The following is a 26527-nucleotide window of genomic DNA, read 5'->3' on the forward strand; positions in this document are numbered from 1 at the left end:
TTTTGTCCCCCGCTTGAAAAGTGGGGGATATTAATTTGGGTATGTCCGTCCGTCCGTCCGTCTTTCTGTCTGTCTGTAACGCTTTCGTTTCCACACGATATCTCAGGAACCCTTTGAGCTTTTGCAATGAAATTTTGCATAGCAACTCCCTATGGACTAAAGAAGAACCCTTTTGATTTTGAGGTCAAAAAGTCGAAGATCAAGGTCATAAATTCTCTCTGTTATAACACTTTCGTTTCCGCGCGATATCTCGAGAACCCTTTGAGCTTCTGTAATGAAATTTTACATAATAACTCCCTGTGGCTTAAGAAAGACCACTATTGATTTTGAGGTCTAAAGTTTAAAGTTCAAGGTCATAAATGTATACATTCTGTTTGTGTGTAACACTATCGTTTTCGGGCGATATTTCATGAGGATTTTAAGCTTTTGCAATGTAATTTCATACCAAAATTCCCTTGGACCTCTCTCACCCCTCTCAAAGTGTCCCGCCCCGTTTGTTTTATTAGTATTTATTGTATTACATGTCGCTATTTTTAGCACAGGGGCATAAAAGGAGAGTTATTACGTATAAAACAGGTTCCTGGCGGACTTTATATTCTTATTACATCTATTAGAACTGTTTAATAAAGGTTAAATTAGACACCATGTATTGTGTAAAATTTTGACAATATCGAACGTGAATATATACATGTATGTGACTTCATCTTAGCATATAATTTTCGTCATAGTACAGCAGTTCCGTGGTATAGTGGTATGTCTCTCGCTTCACATGTAAGAGGTCCCGGGGTCGATTCCAGGACGATCCATTTTCTTTTTTTCCGAAATACTTTTTTTTAACTAAATGATAGTATTCAGCATCTGAAATGAAAAATTCATGAGGTCTAGCTTGTACAAACTCATAAAATCATCATTACAGTGTGATAAATATTCCATATAAAAAGAATCTTCTATACACATAATTAAGAATGAGCAATCAAATCTTTATATCCATATTGACATATTTTATTTGCTTCAGTATATATGTATACATTTAAGAATCCGACTCTCTCTCTCTCCCCCCCCCCCCCCCCGAACTGCGCGCATGGTTTACTTTTTCCCTAAACGGGGGACACAAATAGCTTGTTAATAGTAATATCAAGGACAATTAAACACTAAAATAAAAGTGAGTTAAACGCAGTGCAAGGATGGTTCAGATATAAAAATTCCAACGGCTTTTGCTTCTATCTCAATGGTCATTTTGCCAATGTTTTGTGTTTTTTTTAGTGAAACCAGTTTTTAGAATGATTACAAAAAGATGCTAATATTACAAAACACGTGCTGCATAGTATAGATTTATTGTTTTTAAGCTTCGTCATGGAACATTGGTTTTCATCGGTGATATTTGATTTTCTTTTTACAATTGCAGAGATAACTCATTTGTTATAATAAATTGAAAATTTCAAATCATTCTATAAAGTAGCTCTTAAATAAATACATTTATTAAAGTGAACACTTAGAAGTTTTGTTAAGTGTACATGATAAACGAGATGCATTGGTTTCGAAGAATCAGAATATCTTCACTTTTGTATTTGAGGTACACATTGTAAGTAAAGAAGAAATGTGTTTGGTTTGAATTTAAAATTTTTTTCAATATTTATTGGTTTATAGAATTATGACGTCATTACAAATTTAGAGTCATTGTACTAAGAACAGTAGGGTTTTTATATTTAGTCGAAAAACACAAGTTTTAGTCATCAGTGTAATCAAACTATGCACTTGATGGACATCCTTATTCTTATGTTTGCCAAAAAATATTGTTGTTCTGTCAAAAACTACATACATGTTAAACTTACATACACCTCTTCAATTTCACCACAAAGCTCTTTTAATAAATGGCATTCAACAAAATGTTCAACTGACTCAATCTTACAGAAACTGCAAGCTGGAGACTCCTTTAACTTAGTTTAAAAAGATATAAATGTGTTGGAACTATTCTATGTAAAATTCAAAATTGTAGTCACTGAAGTTTAGATTCTTGTGTAATTTTAAATGGAAGTTTAAAAACTTTACTCCAATACGGCATGGATAATTTATATAATCATAATACAGTATACCAGAATACACCAGGAAGTATGAGCGGGATTTGCTTCATCTACATCTATATCTGACGTACGCTCGAAAAAAAAACCTATATAAAATTTTTGAAAGGACTTCAGATTTCATTAATCATTTCAGATCATTATGAATAGGCTGAAAAGCAGTTGACTCTAAAAATGTTATTCTGGATCTATGCTGGAACCATTGTCCTTTTGCAATTATTATGCCAAGCTAAAGGTGAGGTTGCCATTTGCCTTTGTAATCTGTAAAATAAGAGAAATTTGTAGTTCCATTTTAACTAAAATTAACGATCAACTTCCAGGTAAGGATTTATGTCTTTGTGTGTTGTTGGTTTTAACCGTTAAAGGATAAGAGGACAACCAGTTGATTTTGAAAGCAAAAGTGTCGGTGGTTAAAGCTGGCAAATTTTTTGGTTTATACTATTTATATTCATGCCAGTCAAGAACAAGTAAATTTTCCAAACATCAAATTCTAATTCAGTAAAGGGTGTATGAAATCAAGGTCAGATTAAGAATATGGGGGATATTTATAGGTCCGTGTATAATGGACTTGAAAACTGTCTGTTATCTTCATATATTTCATGCAATGGGTTTTTAAGGAAAAGATCCTGTTTAATTATAAATATTACATTTACGCCTAGGAAAAAAAAATATTGTTAAACGAAATAAATTTCTTTTACTAACTAGTGTATTTTTTTGAAAAGTAAACATAATTTCCAAAGTAAAAAAAACAAACAATTTTTTTCCTTTACTGAAGAAAATTGAAGGCAGTCTCATTAAAATCCAACCTTCACTAGTTCCGTTTTATTTTGATTGTCGCGCACCACGTTACAATCAGAATAAAAAGGATCTAGTGGACAATCAAACTAAAAAGGATCTAGTGAAGGTTGGATTTTATGCAGAGTGGGTAGACGCGGAGTAAGTATCAATCAAGTACAATTTTCCCGAAAATATCGACAAAATTAAACGCTGTTGTTTCATGATAGCATCAACGCTAAAAGTTGGTTTAAAACACAAACCAAAATCAATTGTTTCATGATACTCAAACCATTCACCTTTAAAGCCAGTGGGCCTCTTGTTTTTCTTCAAAATTTACCCTTAAATCAACAAGAGAGGAGTCTTACACCCCCCTTCCTCCTTCCAAGAAACAATAAAAACTGTTCATTTTCAAAACCAAAGTTAACTATAGTTAATGCTTTGATTTACTTTACTTTACCACTTTGTTTTAAAGATTTGGAGCCTTCATATTTCTAAACTTACATACCAATGATTTTTTGCAGGATCATATTCATATAGAAAGAATATTTCTTTAATATCAGAAAATCTTTTGATGGAATTGTCAAAGAATATTTTTAATCTGAAAATCATAGTAAATAAACTTTGATATACTATGGTGAAAACTTTAATTAACTGTATTATTTAAAGTGCTTTTTTGTTTGGAAAATTATGAAAATAAATAACGATATGAAGTGATTATGCTAAATTAAAAGCTCATTAAAAAAACAAAATCAAATGAGCGAATCTAACACAAACCTCTGAAAATAGAAGTAGGATCACGTGGCATGGAACACGGAAATATAAATTGAAGCAATGTAAAAACAACTAGAGCCGAGCTCGTTGCAAAGCAACGAATAGGTCTTCCGTTGGAGCTACGGAAAGGAAGAAGTAACCTTGAGTCTAGGTCAAACCATTCTTAAGTTATATAGGTAAGCAACCTAAAGGCTTGTTAAGGAAGCAACTTACAATGTGTCGCCAGGAAAAAGGCTGAAAAGGAATTTTATGTGCATGACCTTGAACTTTATAAATGACCTTGCGACAAGCAATGACAAACTCTGTTATAAAAATACATAATACTTGTGTTACCGACTAGAAAAGTTCACGTATGTTTTTAGATATTCTCTTAGTTAATACATCCACCCAAAATATCTTATCTTTAGTGACCTTGAACTTGAGTCAAGGTCATACCCCACCCTGCATTATATCAGCAATGTTTCACTGGTACAAATACGGTTGAGAATTTAAAGTTTCTCTGTCAGTAACATTGACTCGTCCAAAAGACTGGATATGTTCAGTCAAATTTTTTTCTGAATATATATCGAATGGAAAGAATTTATTAGGTTCAAAACTATGATTTACATAATGATTTAACTAGAAATATATCTATAGGACATGAATGCCCCGCCGAGTGTATATTTATATAATAGTGTTGTGTTTTGCGTGCACTATGCCTAAATAGTAGTCAGGGTTTGACACATGGTGCACGAGCCGGAGGCGAGCGTGCACTATGTGTCAAACCTTGACTACTATTTAGGCATAGTGCACGCAAAACACAACACTATTGTTATTATTATGCTGACTGTGTTCCTGTATAAAAACGGCAATATTTTCTCCATTCCCAATGTTTCAACACCTTATTCATTTGTCTACTCTATTATGACGTCACCTTGTGCAACATGTACGTCATAATCTTTTTCTTTAATTTTGAACGTTCCATGCTTTAGGTAAAATCTACAGATAGTTTTAGAGAATAGTATTTGAGTGAAGGAAGGATGGTTGCAAGAAACTATTTTAGACGAGTTATTTTGCTTATTTTAAATCTTAGTGCAAAATATTTGAAATTATTATACCTCTACTGTAATTACTCTTTATAAAATTTATACCATAAAACTGTCTATTTTCCCGAGAAGAGACTACTTCACTAATCTGAAGACTACTCCATGGAAAATCAGAGCTACTCCCTTGGACTACTCCCTCATGAATATCTATTAGTAATTTCAACCAATCAAAGTCTTCAGTGGGCGGAGCGTTCAAGGAAACTCGAGTCTGTGACGTCATGTTTTTAGCAATTTAACTATGACGTCAAAACATTTCGACATGCATGCGATGTCAAAATCATACTTGAATTCTAGCAAAATTCTAGCAAAATGTAGACACGATAATTCTTCGAAATATCAGTGAAAAAAACTTTTTAAAAATAATTTAATTGTTTTAGGACTCGATACATTACTTATCATGCACTCTGTTAAACTGCATGCATTTGTAAATATTTACATTTGCAAATGTTTTCCTTTATATAACACTACTGAAGGCAAGCGATTTTATAACTGTGTAAATACAGGTATGGGGTCAAGAGGTCATTGATGTGCGTTTGGATAAACGTTCGACGTAATTTCTCTGTGACGTCATAAAGGGTCGACGCGCGTTTAGTGGATTACATACATGCCGTTGGGTTTGAAAAATTAACGCATTTCACACGTTAAAAGTAACAATCAGGCAAATATAAAGTATGAATAAGTCACAAATGTAAATATAAGTAATAAGGTATCATTTTTTGAGTTTTATTGAGATGTAAAACGGGTTGGCACATGATCAAATCTTCCATAAAGCCCTTCGGGCTTTATGGGATTTGATCACGTGACCAACCCGTTTTACATCTCAATAAAACTAAAAAAATGATACCTTATTTCTTAATTATGCCTCTACGGTGTTTTTTAAATCTCGGAATATTGGGGGTAAAATTAAATCGCCTATGATTGTTTCGGTATAATAAAACAGTTATGGAATGTGAACTCGAGAAATAGCAAATTTATGGTTCCCCGAGGGAGGAAACTATTTCCCTCGGCGGCTTCGCTATCAGCCCAAGGCCTTCATTGTTTCCAGGTAAGTCCAGACTGCATCTATTTAAATTTACGCTTGATTGGCGTGTATACAAGCGCAATCAAAATTCGAGAGATAGAGAGTAAAATTCAACGAAATATGTGTAACGGGACCCAGGTTTTGGTTCGAGAGATAGAGAATTTCGAGAGATAGAAGTTCGAGAGATCAGGAGTAATTTTGCTTAGTTATATATAGAGAAAAAAAACGGGACCGGATGTTCACTTCAAGAGATCGGAGTTCAAGCCATCGAGAGTCACCTGTATTTCAAATTGCTTTGGTTTGTTCAGTAAAAAATAAAAATAGACTTTATTGTTTAAATGTCTAGTAATAAAATTCAATAAAAATAGACTTTATTGTCAAAGTGAAATCGCAAAAATTAAAATCGCAAAAAATAGATATATCTATTTCAGGATCAAATCTCAAAAAATTGCACCCGCATTAAAAACCAGTTATACGGTATATATATATATATATATCAAAGTTATCTTGTATCCTCAGTTATATAGATTTACTGGAATTAAGGGGAAAAGTTAAGCACCAAACAAAGATTTTAAACATAGAGGCTAATTCTGACCATGACCTAGAAACTTTGACCAATTAAAGTCACTGCACATCCATTGACCAATGGCACTCTGTGAGTGAAATATGAGCAAGATTGGGCCAAGGAGAGAGAAGATATGCTCCAAACAAGGATTTTTCATATAATTCTGCTATGACCTTTGACCAAGAAACATGGTTCAAGGTCACTGCACACCGGTTACCCAAAGGCACTCTGTGGGTGAAGTATGAGCCAGATTGGGCCAAGGAGAGAAAAGATATGCTCCGGGCAAGGATTTTTCACACAAGTCTGCTATGACCTTGACCTTTGACCTAGAAACATGGTTCAAGGTCACTGCACACCAGTTACCTAAAGGCACTCTGTGGGTGAAGTATTAGCCAGATTGGGCCAAGGAGAGAGAAGATATGCTCCAAACAAAGATTTTTCATACAAGTCTGCTATGACCTTTGACCTAGAAATATGGTTCAAGGTCACTGCACACCGGTTACCCAAGGGCACTCTGAGGGTGAAGTATGAGCCAGATTGGGCCAAAGGGAGAGAAGATATGCTCCGGACAAGAGATCTCGGACGGACTGACGGACGGACAGCCGGACGGACGGACAGACTGATCACTATAGGGCGCCCGCTGAGCGGGGCCCTAATAAAATACATTAACACGGAATAGAGAGATAATTTTGCGTGAACAGGCCAAAGAAAGCGATCAAAATTCAAAATGATTTTATGGTACACTAGTGACCTCGATCGGCAGCGTGGGATCGCGCGTTGGATTACATAACTGTTACAAACATCTCGGCTGGCGAACGTGGAGATCAACTAAATGATCGTGAATTATTCGATTAATAAAGTTTAAAATTACTTATATTGTTATAAAAATTAACGTAGAAAGATAGATTTAATAAATTCCGATGAAGACGTGTTCACTGTAAAACTAATTAATAATAAATAAAAAAGAAAGACTAATTGTTATAAATAATTTAATAGTGAACCGTAAAGCATGTATAAAGACATTTTTAGAAGAAAATTAACAGTAAATACCATAGGGTATATTATTGATAGGAAGTTTGTGTAAATTATACAAATGAAGAGGTCTGATTTCCTTTCCGAATGCGAAACGTTACCTGTTTACCTGGCCTGCTTTCTACTTCGTGTTACGCAATAACCCCGGTATAATCAAGCAAAACAACATTTTCATCAGATTAAAAAGGTGTAAAAGAACAATTTTGATCGTAAAATCCAGATCGAAATTTTTACCGTTTTTGAGTTATAAAGCAAAAGCTTTCAAGTTCCCTAAATCCCTAATTATAGGGCAAGCCCCTTTTGAATAGTATTATATGAAAGCCCCTGCAATTATGCACAACTTTTGTTCTACATGTCTTAACAAAATAATTTTAGTTTTCAAGATTTAAAGGAAAATATGTCAATTCTTTTGCTGTTTTCGGCGTTCTAACTTTTGATCCCTCTCTAGCGCCATTTTTAATGCAAAAATCAAAAAACAAAAACCGATGTGCACAACTTCAATGCTTCCTCTTTTCAATTTCAAAGGGTTTTGTGCTCCAATTATTACCTTCTCTGAGCCTTTGTCTGGAATACAGAGGTATGAAAAATTCAATCAAAGAGGAATAACTCTTAAATAGAAGGTCATTTCCAAATTGTGTAACAGTATTCTAAAAGGGTTTTAGAAAGTCTAGAAGCTCTGAAAATTTGAACAAAATCCGTTGAGGAATGAGGAAGATATGAAGCGTCAAAGTTGGCGTCTAGGAAAAAAAAAGAATAATAAGAACTAGAGCCGAGCTCGTTGCAAAGCAACGAATAGGTCTTCCGTTGGAGCTACGGACAGAAAGACGTAACCTTGAGTCTAGGTCAAGCCACATTCTAAAGTTATACAAGCATACAACCTAAAGGCTTGTAAAGGAAGCAACTTACAATGTTTCGCCGGGAAAAAGACTGTAAAGGAATGTATGTGACCTTGAACTTTCTATATGACCTTGCGTCAAGCAATGACAAACTCTATTATAAAAATCTAATATGTGTGAAACTGACTGGAAAAGTTCACACATGTTTTTTAGATACTCTTTTAGTCCATACATCCAGCCAAAACATCTTGTCTTTAGTGATCTTGAACTTGAGTCAAGGTCATGTCCCACCCTGCATTATATCAGCAATGTTTCTCTGGTACAATTACGGTAGCGAATTTACAGTTTCTCTGTCAGTAACCTTGACTCGTCCAAATGACTGGATAAGTTTAGCCATATTTTTTTCCTGAACATATATCGAATCGAAAGAATTTATTAGGTTCAACAATATAATTTTACTTAATGATTTAACTAGAAATATATCTATTAGACATGAATGCCCTACCGAGTGTATATTAGTAAATAATGCAACATTAAAATCTGTATTTACTAGTGTAACGGGAGAGGAGAAAATGCAGCGGACCAGACCGGGATTCGAACCCGGGCTGCCCCCCTGAAACTTCGGTCAGGTGCTCAACCACCTGAGCTATCTGGCCACCGGCGATCGAACCTGGCTAACCGCCACACTAGTGTATGACGTTTGTTGAGAATATCTTGAATAGTTTTTTAAAAATTGAAATCTTAAAAAATGGATATAGATTATAAAATCCCCTTCAAATAATGCATAAATGCCTAAGCTTACATAAAAATATCTCAAATAGTTTCTTTAATACTAAGCAAAATGCAAATCAGAGACAAGTGAGGTCAAGGTAACAGGAAAGTGCAAGGTCAAAATGTATCGGCATACTAAAGTTTGATAAAAATGTCTTGAATGGATTCTTCAAAACTGAGCTTTGCCCGTGTGGCACAGTGGTTAGAGCATCTGTGCTAGACTAAGGTTTGGATAGCTCTCAGAAGTGTGTATCAGCATATGAAGTTAAGTATAAATATAAATGCTCTTTTCAAAACTGAGCTAAATTCTAACTTAAGTAAAGTGAGATCAAGGTTAAAGGAGAGGTCAAAGTAAAAAAAATACTGATTTAGTTGAACAGCTAACATCAGTATGTATCACCATAAGAAGTAAATGAATACTCAGTCTTGAATGGTTTGTTTCTAATGAGTTAAACACTAACCTGAGAAAAGTTAGGTTAAGGTCAAAGGAAAAGTACAAAAAATTTTGATGCAGTTACACAGTAGCCTTGTACGTATATATTTGCACATATCAGTACATGTATATCGACACATGAAGTTTGATTATACTATCTTGAATGGTTTCTTTAGACAATTTTTTTAAAAAAATGAGGTCAAGTTCAAAGGAAAGGTCAAAGTCAAAATATGTTGATGCAAGAAAATAGGTTGTGACTTTCTCTTGGAATTCAATACCAGCCCCAGCCTACATGTATACTGGTGTCTAATTATATCGCGGTACTTAATTCTTTTTAAAAAGTGTAATTTCAAATTATACGTGTCAAATTATCTTCCAAGTTTGCATCATTTAATTTGTGGACTATTTTAAAAATAGGAAGTCTAATTTACCTATTGCATTGGAGAGTCTCATTGTTTCACGGTATGGGATTACATGGAAATTTGTACATGATATGACCTCAGTTTTTATTTTTAAATTTACCATGTAATTCTACATGAAAATAAACAGCTGTACAATCTAATTAAAACATTTTTTAAAGATGAACTTGATTCTAATTTTTACAAGGTTATAAATTTAATGGTCTAAATATAATAAAAACGGGACTGGAAATCTGTAAAATTACGTTTTATTTGAATTTTTTTCAAACAGACGGTCCATGCTTTTTAAACGTAAACATTCAGAAAAACATACAAATTGTCCTTCAACAAAAAAAAAAAATTACTCTATGTATTCGAAATTTTGCAAGATATCCCGATACAATGAATCCCGCAATATAATGAGAATCCAGTACACATATACCTAAACAAATCAACCGATTGACATTCTCGGCTCAATGACTGACCAGAAGGAGGTTAACATTACCGTTATTAAAATAACCCAACATCAGAGCGAACCAATAATTTAGGTACATTTACCTCAAATACACAGAAATGCAATAAGTAAGGAAAGAATTTAATTGATATTAAGTAGAGATAACGATTAAGAGACAGTAATGAAGTTTTCTAATTTTTCTAAAATCGTTTTCTAAAAGTCCGGGATGCATATATTTTGGCGGTACCGCTTTTCTATGTAAAAGTGCATACATGTATATAATTGTACTGACATGTACAAGCATGTACCCGTAAAATCGTGCATTTGAACTATTCCGTGTATTCGACGAAAACAATAACATTTGAAATTTAGTTGCAAAGAACTGCAAACTCAAAATACACTTTTCCTAAGGATTAAGAATAAAATTAAATTTTTGAGAGTGCAAGGATATGTCAATCAAACCCGCCGAAAAATTTGAAATTTCAATATCTTTTAAACGAAATAAGATTTTTAATTAATTTTTGTGTGAAATGCTATTAAAATATATAAGTCGTAATATTATAGAGAAAATAATAACTTCAAATCTGTGTCCAAGTACCTTTAAGTTATACACATGAAGAGGTCTGATTTACTTGCTGAATGGAAACATTACCTGTTTACCTGTCCTGCTTTCTACTAAATATTACGCAATACCCCCGGTATACTCTAACAAAACAACATTTTCATCCGATCAAAAAGGTGTTTTAAAAAATTTTGTTCGCATGATCCAGATGGAAAAATTTACCGTTTTTGAGTTATAAAGCAAAAACTTTCAAGGCCCCTAGATCCCTAAATTTAGGAGCCAGCCCCTTTTGAATGATATCAAATGAAAGCTCTTGCAATTATGCACAACTTTTATTCAACATGTTTTAACAAAATATTTTTAGTTTTCAAGATATAAAGGAAAATATGTCAAATTTTTTGCTGTTTTCCGTGTTCTAATTTTTGACCCCTCTCTAGCGCCATCTTTAATGCAAAAATCAAAAAACAAAAACCGATGTGCACAACTTCAATGCTTCCTCTTTTCAATTTCAAATGGTTTTGTGCTCCAATTATTACCTTCTCTGAGCCTTTGTCTGGAAATCAGAAACATGAAAAATTCAATCAAATGGGAATAACTCAGAAATAGAAGGCAATTTCCGGATTGTGTAACAGTATTCTCTAAAAGGGTTTTAGAAAGTCTAAAAGCTCTGAAAATTTGAACAAAATCCGTTCGGAAATGAGGAAGATATGAAGCGTCAATGTTGGCGTCTAGGAAGAAAAAATAAAGAATACTAAGAATAATCTTAATCATCAGAATCAGTAGAAGGTCTTCCTTTGGAAACGGAAGACCTTAATAATCTTAATCATCAGAATCAGTAGAAGGTCTTCCGTTGGAAACGGAAGACCTTAATAAGATAAATCTTGTAACAAAACAAGATTTTTTTTATATCAGTAAAATAATTTCGTACGATATACAAGTATACAAATTACATGCTATATGCATATTGTACAATAAAGCTGCTCTGTGTTGTTGCTTTGTCCAAATGATGTGTTGCTGTTTATTTATATAGGGAAATGACAACAAGATGTTTGTTTTAACCTTTATTTTGGCGAAGATTGGCCGTGGCATAGTATTTTGTGGGATGCTAATTAATACACACAACTTTTGGGCAAACCCACACAAATTCAACAAAATTCATCAAAATAAACAAGTCATATGTTCAAAAAGACCACCCCGGGTAAACCGCGGGTGGTTACTTATTTAAGGTTACTTATTTAAGTATAATTAGTTATATGCACAATTCAAGCACAAAACAAATTATATCAACATATCAGCAAATATTTTACATATAAAATGATTCAACAGTTCAACCCCCTTCACAATTCAATGGTGAAAACTTCACAACAATACAAAGTTTATGTAGGCCTCAGTTGCTTTGGTGTGCGCAAACACATTGCCTTGTTTTGACAGGAAAAATTCTAACCCCCCTTCGATATTATGTAGAAAGAGTTTATTTCCTAGGTCATTGAGATGTACTCCATCTGGCAACAGAAATTGTGACATGTTTTTCAATAAATCAGGGTACTTTATGTAACGACCCCCACCTCTAAAACTAATGAAGCAGCTACCCTAGTGGCCTTAAGACGGGATCGCTCCATTGCTTTATTGTCCCACGAGTACCTCCATTTATTTCGAGGCAGCATCTGTGACCAAACAAGTGTAGAATGTGGAAAGCGAGTCTTAATAATCTTTAGATGGGATTTAATTTTTTCAATGAGAGTATACAGATCAATTGATCCTATATCGTTTGCCCCACAGTGAATAACCAAAACGTCTGGGGATTCCTCGTATTCTGTCAGAAAAAAAAGCTTTCTTTTAGGTCCCAAAAAATTCAAACCTGAATATCCCTGCCACCAGATATTTATTTTCAATCTGTCAAATCCAAGATTTGTTCCCCCCGGTCTGCATACTGCTGCCATCATTGCATTCTTAATAATAGAGGAGCCCACACACCAGACTTAAACTTCAGGGACCTCTACAAATTTATGCGATAATCTGAATAATTCTTGTTATATTTACAAAATTACAACTTATTTGCCCCCAATATTTGCCCAATAGGACATCTTATGTATGATTTGTATGCCCTAGACTTCCAACGCCCTGGTTCCATTTTGACATCTTGTGAACAACCCGATTCAAATGCTGCCGTGGCCCTATAATGTCCCTGAACCCCCAAAACCTGAGTGATTTTTTCAAAACCGAAGAGAACTGATACCTGATAAGGGGATTTTTTCCACAGTGGATAAATAATGGCCCTTTAATTTTTGGTCTTACTGCAAGATAATCTATCAAACTTGCTATACTGGACACAGGATTCCCTCACTTTTATCAATGGCTAAAGAAATCCCCTTTCTATCCTGATCACATTTTGACATTCTTATGTGTACAAAAACCTTGGAGTAATTAGCTTCAAATTGAACATCAGTCACTTGTAAAATTGTATGCACACTATTCCCAGCAGACAATGTGAAATCCCCTAATCTGAGAAAACTAAAGAAGCCTAATAAATAAGCAGCTCTGAACAATTTTGTTTCATAACTATCGCTACAAATGCTCGGTAAAACCCTAACAACTTTAGTAAGCAACTGCAAGGTTATAGGTAGCCTTGCATCTGCAGACCTACCAGTTCTTCTCATACCCTCAAGAACCTTAACAACCAGAAAGTTCTTTGTTTCATCAACCCAATTATGGATTTTGCATTGAAAACTAATAGAAGATAGATAAGATTTAGCCGTAGCATAGGGACACTTCTTTAGTGACAGATAAGCAACAAAGTGAGCAACATCCCTAAGAGTTGGGAGCCATGAAATTTCGTACCCAAATTCTTTCCGGAAATTATAAAATGAATTCTGTCCTGTTTCGCATGCTGTCTTAGTGTTGTAAGAGATTGAAGCATCTAGCAATTTATTCATTTGAATCTGTAAATCATGTTGACTAATTCTACTGGAAGAGGGTCTGGTCTGGTGCTTGCCTCTGGTGCCAACGTCTTGAAGCGGAACCACTGTTTGCGAGAAATAGAATCTGCAATTTTGTTATCCAAGCTACCAATGTGATTTGCCCTAAATATAACATTGCTGATCATCAGTCTAAGAACCAAATGTCTTACCAATTCCATAACTCTTTTGGACTTGGAAGATTGGGTATTGATGACACTAAATAGTGAAAGGTTATCAACATGAAACTGAACTTTTTTATGTAGCAACCTAGGTCCTCATATCTCTATTGCTAAAACTACTGGTATGAGCTCAAGAAAAGTCATGTCTCTCAAAATCTTGGTTGTTCCAGTGTTTTGGCCATTGGAGAAAAACACCAACTTCCACTTAAGTAACCCCCACAACCTAAATGACCTGAACCTGCAAATAACTGTAAAATGCTAGAATCTTCCCATACAGTATTAGGAAAATATGCTACCCCATTGAAATGGTTCAAGAACACCAGCCACATTCTAAGGTCACTTTTAATTCCAACTGATAATCTTATATGATGATGTGGCTTGAAAACTCCACTAAATGCATCATACATTCTTCGAATAAGCTCTACTAGATCTGATTGCCTTTGAGAAAAAATTGAGCATTCCAACTAAAGACTGCATTTCTTTCAGTGTAACTTTTTCCCTATGTAAAGAAATTATAATTAGACTCTTCAGGATTACCTGCAAAAAGGAAATCGTCTAAATAATGATCTAATGTATTCAATCCAGACTTGAACTGAGTAAGCCAGTGTAGAAAAGTTGCAAATGTTTCCCAAACTAATCTGCAACTAATGGAACAACCCATGGGAAGGCATTTATCTATGTAATATAATCCATCTACAGAGAAACCTAACAAGTCAAAATCCCCTGGATTGATTGGAACTAAACGAAAAGCACTTTAATATCCATCTTAGCTATCAATGCGCCCCTTCCTAGATTTGCGATCATATTGACCACACCATCAAAAGATGCATACTGCACTGTACATAAATCTGGATCTATAAAGTCGTTGATCCCCTGGGAACTAGGATAGGATAAATGGGTAATCATTGGCCACCCTCCATCAGATTTAGGGACAATGCCAACTGGCGAAATGTGGAGGTTAGAAATTGGAAGTTGATCAAAAGGACCCATGATTCGGCCAAGCTTTATTTCCTTACTTATCTTATCCATCAATTCATCATGGTGTTCACTTGCAGACTTAAGAGTTTTTGAAAACACGTGACACCTTGGGCCTATATAATTTATTTAAAACCCTTTGAAAACCCTTTTTTTTTAATATAATTAGCAGTATATTTGTCTGGATATGGTTGTAAATATTCATTTAACTTTTCAACATTAATAGGGGAATTTCCTAGGGCCCATATACCTTTGTGGTCTTGGGGTTTGGATTGGGTGTGACATAAGGGGTCTAACTTGGGGTTGCCCTGCAGTGGTCCACTTGGGTAACTTGTGGACTTCCGAACATAATTAGATTGAGGGCACAAATATTGTAGATGACTCCCAGAACATTCAATACACTTGTGCATATACTGGCAAGAAGGTCTGTTCACAATGACCCTTGAAGTTCAAATTATAGCACTTGTTGTAGGCTGGGCTGTTTGATTTAATTGTTATTGTAGATTGTGGGGATGATGGCATAAACATCAACCATAACTCATAGTCTACTTAGACCAATCTGTGGTGGGATCGATACTGCGTCGAAATCGAAACTGCTCATCACATTTCTTCCATCCCAAATCCCCCTCCCCACATCTTGATGCCCCGAGTCTTTTGTCATGTAAATATTTCAGCAAACCCTGATAAGATTCTGGGTGGGCTGAAGCATAAATGCTAGCGTAAACTAAGAATGCATCTGTCCATCTACTGATATTTTGAATCTTATTGCTAGGTTTAACAACCTCTCTTGTGACCAACTCCCCTTTTTCGTTAAAAATATTTTTTCTCTGAAGATTCTGTCAGGGAAGTGTTATCGAGCAACAAACTAATCTCTATGTATGCTGAACTAATGATTTTAGACTTCAACGAGTAAGAGACATTGCTAGCCAATAGTGAATGAATGCTATCTACATATTGATTCTCATAACCAATGCTTGTACCTGATTGAGATTCAATGGCCAAAGCAGGCACAGGTGCTGGAGACGGTGGGGGAGAGTTTGACTTTCTGGCACCAACTATATTCTCTTGGGCGGCGATGCTTCCTGAAGGACCTGGTTCCTGTACTGTAGGATTATCGTCAACCGCTACCGCTGGTCGCTCTTGTCTTGATCTCTTTGACCTTGATGCTTTCCCCTCGTTGTCTCTCAGTCTGCAATTCCTCTCAGTCTTATTTTTGGGAGACATTTCCGCTCGTTAGAGTAAATAAAAAACAAAAAATTACTAATTGTAATTCACCAGATACAAACTTTTTTGATGAATTTGCAACGGGCAAAATTAGAAACAATTTATTCAAAATGGCTGTCGTGTCACATTAAATCGGGCTGTAAATCCAGCACAATCCATAGAAAATATATACACTGGATTAAAATAGTATTAAGAACAATCAAACGGTATTATCCATTAACCAAAATTTAAATATATTTAATCCAATGCAAAAAATTTCTTAAAAATATTATGAAAAAACTTGACAAAGAAATATTCAACCTACTCTGTATCCAGCAAGTTGATGAAAAGAATGTTGATTCTGAGCTTTCCGATTTATATAATACCCAAGGCCGCAGGCCGATCCCGACCAAAAAATTAATACCTTTTCCCGTAAAATAAAGTCATTTGATTTTATATGCATAATATAGATGATATTATTGCACTTTCATTTTATTTTCTTACGCTAGGGCCATTGGTGCGGTTGGCATTGAATCAAACTATTGATACACAAACCAGAGGAACGCTTCAAATTTATCACAATGGTGAATGGGGTTACATTTGTGACAGTGGATTTGATGAGAATGCTGCCAAAGTCGCCTGTCGAGAATTAGGGCTGTCAACGTAGGGATTTTTAAATAATACATGAACATTTTATTTTAATTTATATTCATATATAATAAGTACTAGGCATTTATAGAAAACATTTGAAATAGCAAATATACCTGTTTACCTTACAACAGCTTTGAGGTATTTTTACAAATTTTCAAATACAGATATACCCTTCCTTACATTTCAAATTTAGATATGTTTAAATTTTCTTTGTAAAGATAGTTCTATATACTCAAAACTTCGAATTTACTATAGTCTGGTCCGATTAATAGAAAAAAAAAATACTTCCAACGGCAAATAATTATTGTTTGGTCCAGCATAGTATTTTAACCTATTTCGAGTATGCTGAATCCGAAAAAATATGCTGGCCTTCATGAAAATGGCGTTAAAAAGGTCAAAATGGCGATTCAAAATGGCGGACATCCAATTTTTCTAATTTTCTCTTAATGTCGTTCAAAAAAGAGAAATAATGTGTGAATATCTCACTGAGTGTAATGCAACAATAAAAATGATAATAGAATGCTAACATCATTACCTTAACTTAGAAAATTTAGTCGTTTCTATATTTAATTCGAATTTTCTCTGATTTATTTGTCTATTGTTTATATATTCTGCTTTGTTCACGATTTTACATTTGCAAACATCAATACACTGCAGATTTGTATTTTTTCTCTTAATCTCAATGTTCTACAACTGACTGATGGTGCAGCTGTACGTTATAACTCAAAAATGGCTATTCAAAATGGCGGATATTCATTTTTTCAAATTATTTCTCACTGTTTAAATAGGAGAAAGGATTTGTGAATTTCTTACTGAGCGTAGTACAAATATGAAATGACAATAGAGCACTAATACTATCACTTTAATTCGGAAAATTTGATCGTTTAAATTTGAAATGTGTTAATTAGCTCAAAATGGCGATTCAAAATGACGAGCACTCGATTTTCGTAGAATACTCACAATGCTTGATTATGAGTCGTTTGGCAGAAAATAAATTTATTACTAAGTAACAGTTTGTTATTTTTTTAGATTAATAAAATAATGTTCAAAAATTCAATTAAAGTTGTGGGAAATTGTTGTTAATGGCTTATGATTTTTATGACGCGGGTATTTGTTTAATTACTTTTATCATTAAGATATACGAGGGGTGTCCGTAAAGTTTGTGGACAAGCTAAAATTTATATAAAAATGGTGTCATTGATATTTATTATTAGCATATCTATAATCCTTAACTAAATGTAAATTTAAAAATGTGAAATTATATTCAATTTCAAATATATAATTACAATTATGACTTCATTATTAGACTTGGGATGAAAAACCCGGAGCACCGCAAAATTTTAATTTAAAAGTTATTTATCACTTTATAATTTTCATTTGTATTTTGTAAAATTCCGCAGAAATTTGGATTGCTTTTACATTACGTGGTTGACAAAAGTAATAACTGAAAACCTGCAAAATTTAAACGTTCTGCAGAATTTAGAAATGGCTGAGAAATCGAGGTTATAATCTATTGAGACAGGCTCGTTATTGTTTTAAAAAAGGGACTTTTTCGGAAAAGGTGGAGCAGAGAGCAGTGAAAAAATTCTGCGTAGACATCGGAAAAAACACCAACAGAGACCCATAAATGCTGTAAACCATAAGGAAAATATAGGAAAGGAAGCCGTTCTTGAGTGTTTTTAAAAGTGGAATATAAAATTTTCGGACAGAAGGAACAGTTAACAGGATGACAAACGTGAAGGAAGACTATAATTCCGAGATTGCAGTGCTGTAAAAAATGAATTTCGTAACGTGATGTCTTTGTCGTACTTCTGTAGATAAAGTCGTTTTTCCGCGGATAAAGGCTTAATAATTTGCAGGATCTGAGATAGGAAGTATTTTAAAAATATTATTTATGCCCATCTTCCTGATACTCGCACTAAAGGTTGCTCTGTTTGATGTAATATCCCTTACCGAAAATATTGCCTTCCTGCAAACATTTGCTGCAAGTCTGCAGCAAACATTGCTGCAAGCTTGCAGCAGACATTGCTGCAAGCTTGCGGCAATGAAGCCAAAGAAAGCATGACAGTCTATACAAAGCCTTGGTGTTTGCAGCAAGTTAGCGGCAAGTCTGCAGCAAGCTTGCTGCAAACATTTTACCATGCAAATGAGGTTTGCTGCAAGTTTGCAGCAAACATTGGATTTTCCAAATATGGAAACCTTGCTGCAAGCTTGCGGCAAACATTGCTGCAAGCCTGCTGCAAACATTGCTGCAAGCTTGCGGCAAACATTGCTGCTAACTTGCAGCAAACATTTTCCATATGGTTTTGGCACACTCCTGTGTACAAGCAGCAAGTTCGCAGAAAGCTTTTGTCCTGACCTAAATCTGTTAAGTGTAGAGAACATTCAACACACTTTCTGAAATGATGCAATTTTATGAAGTTTTGATAGGCTTTCTTTATGTTCCTTGAAAAAGTATTTATACTTTTTAAAAATCAAAGTGCATGATAGATTAATATATGAACAGAACTTCAAGAACCTTACATATAAGTTTTAATTGAACATTACCGTGATTACACAGTTACTAATTGATTTGAAAACTGATTTGGGTCCATTAATTAATACATTTAAGAAATATACATAAGTGATTTAAAAACAAAAGGACCGAAATTCATAATAAATACATTTAGATTTGACCTAGTGTTTACAACGTACAGTTACTCAAACATGCTTTTCAGAAATATTCTTTCAAATATCAAAATAAATCAAAATCATCTCTTACCAATTAGATATCATGGATGCCAATGAACACCTACATCCAGAGTTTGGCCCTTTTAATCATTCAAAACGGTGTTTATTCCTAGCAAAATACTGAAACATGTACAACTTCAATTCAAACATTTCAAAATTGCCAGTTCTGTGTTGACCCAGTACAATCTGCATTTCATTGGCTGATTTGACTTGTTTACTGTTCTAGCGAACTTCCTGCAAACATTCGAATAATGAAATGTTTCCTGCGATCTTACTGCGAACATTAAATTGGTGTGTGTGTTTCTTGCAATGTTCCTGAAAACTGAAAAATGTTGGGTTCCTGCGAATTTGCTGCAAGCTTGCAGCAATTGCTGCAATGTTTGCGGCAAGATCGCAGCTAGCGGCAATCATCTGCAAACAAGAAAATTTTCTTCCTGCGAACAATTTTGTTTGCTGCAAGCTTGCAGCAGACTTGCTGCAGGCTTGCAGCAAACATATCAGTTTGGTAAGGGATTACACTATCTGATAACAACACAACACCGTTTGAAGTTGAAAAAGGTCATTTATTATTAAATGACAATTTTGTGAAAATTATTACAAAATTGAAAAAGTAGCTTAATAGATTTACATTAATAAACCTTGCAGTGATACCAATATCACTACATGCAACTTCCAAATAGATCAAAACATTACTATATAAAATGTTTACATCAAAGGTGGGGTAAGGTAAAAATGCCAATTACTGCCAATGACAGGCAGAAATGACTGTCATCAGCAGTAATCCCCACCCAACCATAGTGCGAGTCTAAATCGTACTACTAAACATGTATCCCTAAAAATTCATACAGCAATCCTGGATACAAACAATGAAAAATAACACATTACCAACATACAAAGAACTATTTCAACTCTAGTAAAACAATACCATCTTATTATGTACACAATCTTTGATCGATGCATAATTACATCAAAGCTTTACTACTTCTTGATACAACCAGATGCTCATGTCATCATGATTGAAAATGTTTTTTCTAAGCCAATGTCCTCTTTCCGGAAACATATAATGTGTCAAACTTGTCCAAATATTTTGACAATTGTCAAAACCCCTCATAACACTCATATTTCTCTATTACTGGTTTGATATTTATTTTACAATCAGATGCTCCTGTCACCATGATTGGGTATAATTTTGTGACAAATTAAGACAATTGATTGAAATCAACCAAACAGATAAACAGATTAACAAATTATCACTATTTTATAGGAACCCAACTTAAAGTAGCTTTGAAATGTCATGAATTTATAATCTGACCAGATGCTCCTGTCACCATGGTCGTTACCTCAACCTCACCTCGGTAGCATTAAAGATTTACAACAGGGATTCAAATGTACTTTTTGAAAGCGTCTGATGACCACCGTCCCATTGCTTTAATTTTTTGCTCTGGAACTCCATTGGAAAAAGCCGTTGTGGCTGCTATTATTCTAAAGCTGTGATCTTTATATCGTTTACAGTCTAACCCACACCAAGTTAATGACAAACATAACTGATCTGTAAAATATTTCCGTGACACTGGTGACAATTTAAAAAGAGGACCAGAAGTTGGTTTTCTTACTTGAAAATATGTCCATAGGGCCTGAACGGGACATATTGTGTTATCTTTGCTGTTACTTTCCACATAAAAAGTATAAGATTGACCTTTACTATGTTTGAAAGTTTTCATAGTTAACTCAAACCCTATTGGGCAGTCTGAAGTATTTTCTAAAAAATGTACAGATTGTACTGTCAATGAATGACAATTTCTGTCTGTTGAAGCTGTAAATTCTCCAATCCTAAGAAACAGTAAAATGCCACTAAATACATACTTTTCATAAGTACCTGTACAAAATATGAACTTGCTGTATGTGGTAAAGAAGCTATCAGCTGTTTAAGAATGCTTGGTGTTATAGGTAACCTAGGGTCCACTAAGCTTGTTTTATTCTTGTAACCTTGTAAACATTTTTTCACTAAAAACTTCTGAGTTGGGTCTGTTACGGATTTTTCCCCATGACTAAAAGTACCCACAGCTTGGATCACCCCAATTATGTCCTGAATATTTAATCTACGTATCGTAATTTTATTTGTAGATATCATGGGAATATTATCAATCATCGTATGTTATTAATGTATGCTTTATAATTCATTGTCTATGTTTAATTCATGAATATCGTTGGTTTTATTGTACACAAACCCGAATTTCTTCCATAGATTAGCCCAATCGTAATAACAAATGACCGTCTGACATTGTTATTCGACCCAGGTACCCAAATCCAACTTGGCATCGTTTCCAAAACAATTCCCAAACAACAAATCATCCCTTTTCCCGCATTTGTAATGCTAAAGCCTTTACTTGATGCAAAAGTTGTTAGTGTTACCATACAAACGTCGCGCGAATACTGGCGGTACCGCTTGTTATTCGCGCGTGAACTAATTCGCACCGGAATACCAAAAGGTATATAAAGAAGGCACTTTAGACTTTTTCTTCAGTCTGGGACGTTGGTCAGACTCGTAAACATCTGGCCAGCTCAGAGAATCCCAACTCCCCATAATTGGGTAAAATCCAATGCCCCAATATTGGGTAAATTTGACCCAATATCAAATCTTGGGTAACCCAATCTACCCAATTATTACATATCCTAACCCAACCTGAATCAGCTGAACGTATTATCCCATTGTTGATATTGAGGAACCCAATCAGCTGACTATTATATATCCTGTACGATTATCCATAAGTAAACTCTGTTTGTATTTAATTAATTATAAATTATTAGTGTTATTGTTTGAATAAATTCATTTTTTATAGATAAACAAATCTTGTTGATTAATTAAGGTAAATCACAGGAATAAGAGGACTCACATAATTTTTGTAACACCCAAGATCGGGTCACGTTACAATTTGGTGTCAGAAGTGGGATATCCATTTGCTTATTTCTGTTTACCAAAATTTTTCTATTATAAAGACAAAAGAATTCTTAAATTTTTGTATATTTTTATTGACCCAATCAATTTTTGTACCCAATATTTACAATGGAAACTGAAGAAAGTTTTGATTCAGAAGTCACTTTCAAATCACGCCCATCCTCGTCCAATGCAGTGGAAGATAATCGGGATCATAATTTACCCTCTCCCAATCTCCAATCTTCCCCAGTGGCATCAGATTTAGTACCGCCTGCAAAGAACAATCAATTAGACATGTTAGTGTCTATGGTGCAAAGTGTTAACCAACAGTTGTTGGGTATGAGACATGAATATCATGAATTGAGAGATCATGTTAATCATTTAGAAAGAAAATTTGAAAACCCAACCTATGACAGGGGAGACTATCATCACACACCCAGTGTCTCAATATCCAGACCCATTCACCCAGTCCACTCTTATGATGATTTCCATCCCCATATTCATACAGACCCAACGAATGGGCAAAGGGAATATACACGTCACCCAAGAACAATGTCGGGTACCCATTATTCCCCCTTACTTGAAATAAATAGAAATGAAAATGGAATGCCTCTCCAATCTACACCCAAAACTCATGTTACCATAAAACCCCAAACATTTGATGGATCAGAGGACTTTGATGAGTACCTTGCCCAATTTGAAATTTTAGTTGACCTGCATGGGTGGGACTATAAAACAAAATCACTGTATCTCGCCAGTAGCCTTACAGGTAGTGCCCGTGCCCTTCTGAGTGAACTGAACGAAATCCAGAGAAGAGATTTTAACTCCCTTGTAAAAATCCTAAATAGGAGATATGGCTCCATTGAGAGATCTGAAATGTTCCGTGCCCAACTTAAAACCAAAAGTAGGGGTACAAATGAATCCTTACCCGAACTGGCCCAATCTATTAAAAAGCTAACTCGTCAAGCTTACCCAACGGCCGACCCAACCATTATAAGCATTCTGGCCCTTGATCAATTTATTGATGCCCTACCAGACCCAGATATGCGATTAAGGTTAAGGGAAGCCAAATCCAAAGACATAAACGAAGCTGAAATTTTGGCCATTCGGTTGGAAACATATAGATTGGCAGACGCCCAACGAAATAAAACTGTTCATGCCATTAACCAATCAGAACCCATCCAAAACTTGCGGGATAACCTACAATCCCTTACCCAAGAAATCAGAGCCCTAGTAAGAAATTGTCAAATGCCTACCCATAATTTGACAGAAACCCCTTATGCAAGTTATGCACACTATGTATATGAAAACTCATACCAAAACCCCTATGCGAATTATTCCAATATGGGCTCATATGAAAACTCCAAACCCAACTACCAAAACAATAGACCAACAAATTATGGACCAAGACCCCAAGGCTCACCCTACCAAGGAAATTCTAACAAATGGAAAAATTTCCCCAAGAACCCAAATCAAAATCATTTCCAACCTCAAAATCAGGGAAACTACCCTACGTCGAATTCGGGGGTCGGAAGTCGACAGGTTCAAGGGGCAGGCCCCAACACTTGCCATTAAATATGGCTCAACCTCTCTCACTAAAATCCGAACCCAATATTGAAAATAAAACAGAATTTGAATCCAAGAAAGATATCCCTTGTACTGAACCTATCCCCAAAGAAATTTTAGTGAGAGATATAAATGGGGGAAATGATGGAATTTATGTTATTGGAAAAATTAGAAATAAAGAAACAAATATACTAGTTGATACTGGCGCTAGTGTGACTATTGTCAGCACCCAATTCTTTGAAAATTTAGATACTGAGGAAAAGCCCCAAATTACCCCAGTATTTATCAAACTTACATCTGCAAGTGGTAATCCAATCCCAGTTAAGGGAGAATGCCCAATCAGAATATCCCTTGGAAACTTTCAAGTTACCCATAAAGTACTTGTGGCCGACATACAAAACCCATGCATATTGGGACTAGATTTTATGAATCAGAATTCATGTGACCTTTTTGTGAAACAGATGAAACTAAAGGTACAGGGTCTAGACATTCCCTGCTTTAGTAAATCTTGTGTAAAAGTTGTGTCTTGTGGCAAGATAAGTCTTGCTGAGGATATTGGAAATCCTCCCCATTGTGATTATGTTGCTCCTGCAAAGGAAGATAACCCTTTATTTAGGGATGAGGTTGGAAAAATAGAACCTATCCCAAGTTTTGTTGAGAAAAATGAATTAACCCCTGTAACTGTGAACAGAGAGGTCACAGTTTGTCACATGAATATGAATGATGATTGTAGCAAAGTACATGAAAATACCCGAAGTGCCACAGTCAAATGTGTTGACACAATACTAGATGTATTGGAAGACCCAACCAATACCCGTACCATTAATGCTTCTAGCCAAAAGCTTAACCCCCAATTTCCAAACCACTTGCAATGTATTGATGTTGAGAAAATCCCCAAAGAAATTATAAATGAACCAAAGCAAGAGTTCCATTTGAATGAAAATTGCCATGAAGCTTTCGACAAACTCCAAAGAGCCCTAACAAGTTCCCCAACCTTGTCTTACCCCAACAATGAAAAATTACAAAATGGTGTTGGAAAATCATATGTGTCATACCCATCACTTAACCGAGACATGATGATCCCTAGTTCATACCTTGCTGTGAGGAAGCCCTCCAAGCCGTGTGATGTACTTCCGGAATTGATCCTGGACATTTCGCAATGACGCTGGATTCGTAATACATAGACGTGCACTGGACCTTTTGGATATTTCAAAGGACTATATCATTTAACTTTGTGAACCGTATAATAATTGTGAATATTTGTAGTGTGGATCAAGATTCGTGAGTGTCTCCGTCGTGACTTTTCTATTCCAATGGATCCAGGATTGGTAAGAAGTGATGAACTGTGATGAACAAAAACATTTTGGTAAAAGTTAATGTATTGATGATTGATGAACTGTTATTCATAATTTTGTTATTCATGCCTATGATTATAACTTGTTGACCACATTGTAATTATTGATATTTTGTATGATTGTGGCCCATGATTCTGTTTATTGCAAATGTTACTCTTCATGACAATATTCCCATGCAATATAGTCCCAAAAATGAGATTTGATAAAACGATCCAACATTCGGGACGAATGTTTTCATGGAGGGGGAGCTGTGTTTTATTCTTGTAACCTTGTAAACATTTTTTCACTAAAAACTTCTGAGTTGGGTCTGTTACGGATTTTCCCCATGACTAAAAGTACCCACAGCTTGGATCACCCCAATTATGCCCTGAATATTTAATCTACGTATCGTAATTTTATTTGTAGATATCATGGGAATATTATCAATCATCGTATGTTATTAATGTATGCTTTATAATTCATTGTCTATGTTTAATTCATGAATATCGTTGGTTTTATTGTACAAACCCGAATTTCTTCCATAGATTAGCCCAATCGTAATAACAAATGACCGTCTGACATTGTTATTCGACCCAGGTACCCAAATCCAACTTGGCATCGTTTCCAAAACAATTCCCAAACAACAAATCATCCCTTTTCCCGCATTCGTAATGTTAAAGCCTTTACTTGATGCAAAAGTTGTTAGTGTTACCATACAAACGTCGCGCGAATACTGGCGGTACCGCTTGTTATTCGCGCGTGAACTAATTCGCACCGGAATACCAAAAGGTATATAAAGAAGGCACTTTAGACTTTTTCTTCAGTCTGGGACGTTGGTCAGACTCGTAAACATCTGGCCAGCTCAGAGAATCCCAACTCCCCATAATTGGGTAAAATCCAATGCCCCAATATTGGGTAAATTTGACCCAATATCAAATCTTGGGTAACCCAATCTACCCAATTATTACATATCCTAACCCAACCTGAATCAGCTGAACGTATTATCCCATTGTTGATATTGAGGAACCCAATCAGCTGACTATTATATATCCTGTACGATTATCCATAAGTAAACTCTGTTTGTATTTAATTAATCATAAATTATTATTGTTATTGTTTGAATAAATTCATTTTTTATAGATAAACAAATCTTGTTGATTAATTAAGGTAAATCACAGGAATGAGGACTCACATAATTTTTGTAACACCCAAGA

The 26527-nt window shown here is 34.9% G+C and overlaps 1 protein-coding gene, 1 long non-coding RNA gene, 1 other non-coding gene and 1 pseudogene across 3 annotated transcripts in view; 1 reads left to right on the plus strand and 3 right to left on the minus strand.

Moving 5' to 3' along the window:
• The first annotated feature begins 2171 nt into the window (after window positions 1-2171).
• Window positions 2172-26527, plus strand: part of LOC134249477 (multiple epidermal growth factor-like domains protein 10) — a 45112-nt gene continuing 20756 nt past the window's right edge. The window contains exons 1-2 of the mRNA XM_062731827.1: window positions 2172-2313; window positions 16607-16760. Of these exons, the coding sequence (XP_062587811.1) occupies window positions 2253-2313; window positions 16607-16760 (215 nt within the window). The 5' untranslated portion in view covers window positions 2172-2252. The remainder of the gene's footprint in view (window positions 2314-16606; window positions 16761-26527) is intronic.
• On the minus strand, window positions 8745-8821 carry Trnaf-gaa (transfer RNA phenylalanine (anticodon GAA)). The gene has a single exon. It is a non-coding gene; the product is annotated as a tRNA-Phe (tRNA).
• On the minus strand, window positions 12331-16145 carry LOC134249472 (uncharacterized; annotated as a pseudogene).
• Window positions 21711-26456, minus strand: LOC134249475 (uncharacterized). Its single transcript, XR_009988287.1, has 3 exons — window positions 25842-26456; window positions 25074-25322; window positions 21711-22684 (listed from the first exon to the last, which is right to left on the minus strand). It is a non-coding gene; the product is annotated as an uncharacterized LOC134249475 (long non-coding RNA).

The sequence above is a fragment of the Saccostrea cucullata genome, unplaced genomic scaffold (genome assembly GCF_032062105.1).
Source record: "Saccostrea cucullata isolate Sc308-1 unplaced genomic scaffold, CSIRO_AGI_Scuc_v1 ctg3080, whole genome shotgun sequence".
In the NCBI taxonomy this organism is placed as follows: domain Eukaryota; kingdom Metazoa; phylum Mollusca; class Bivalvia; order Ostreida; family Ostreidae; genus Saccostrea; species Saccostrea cuccullata.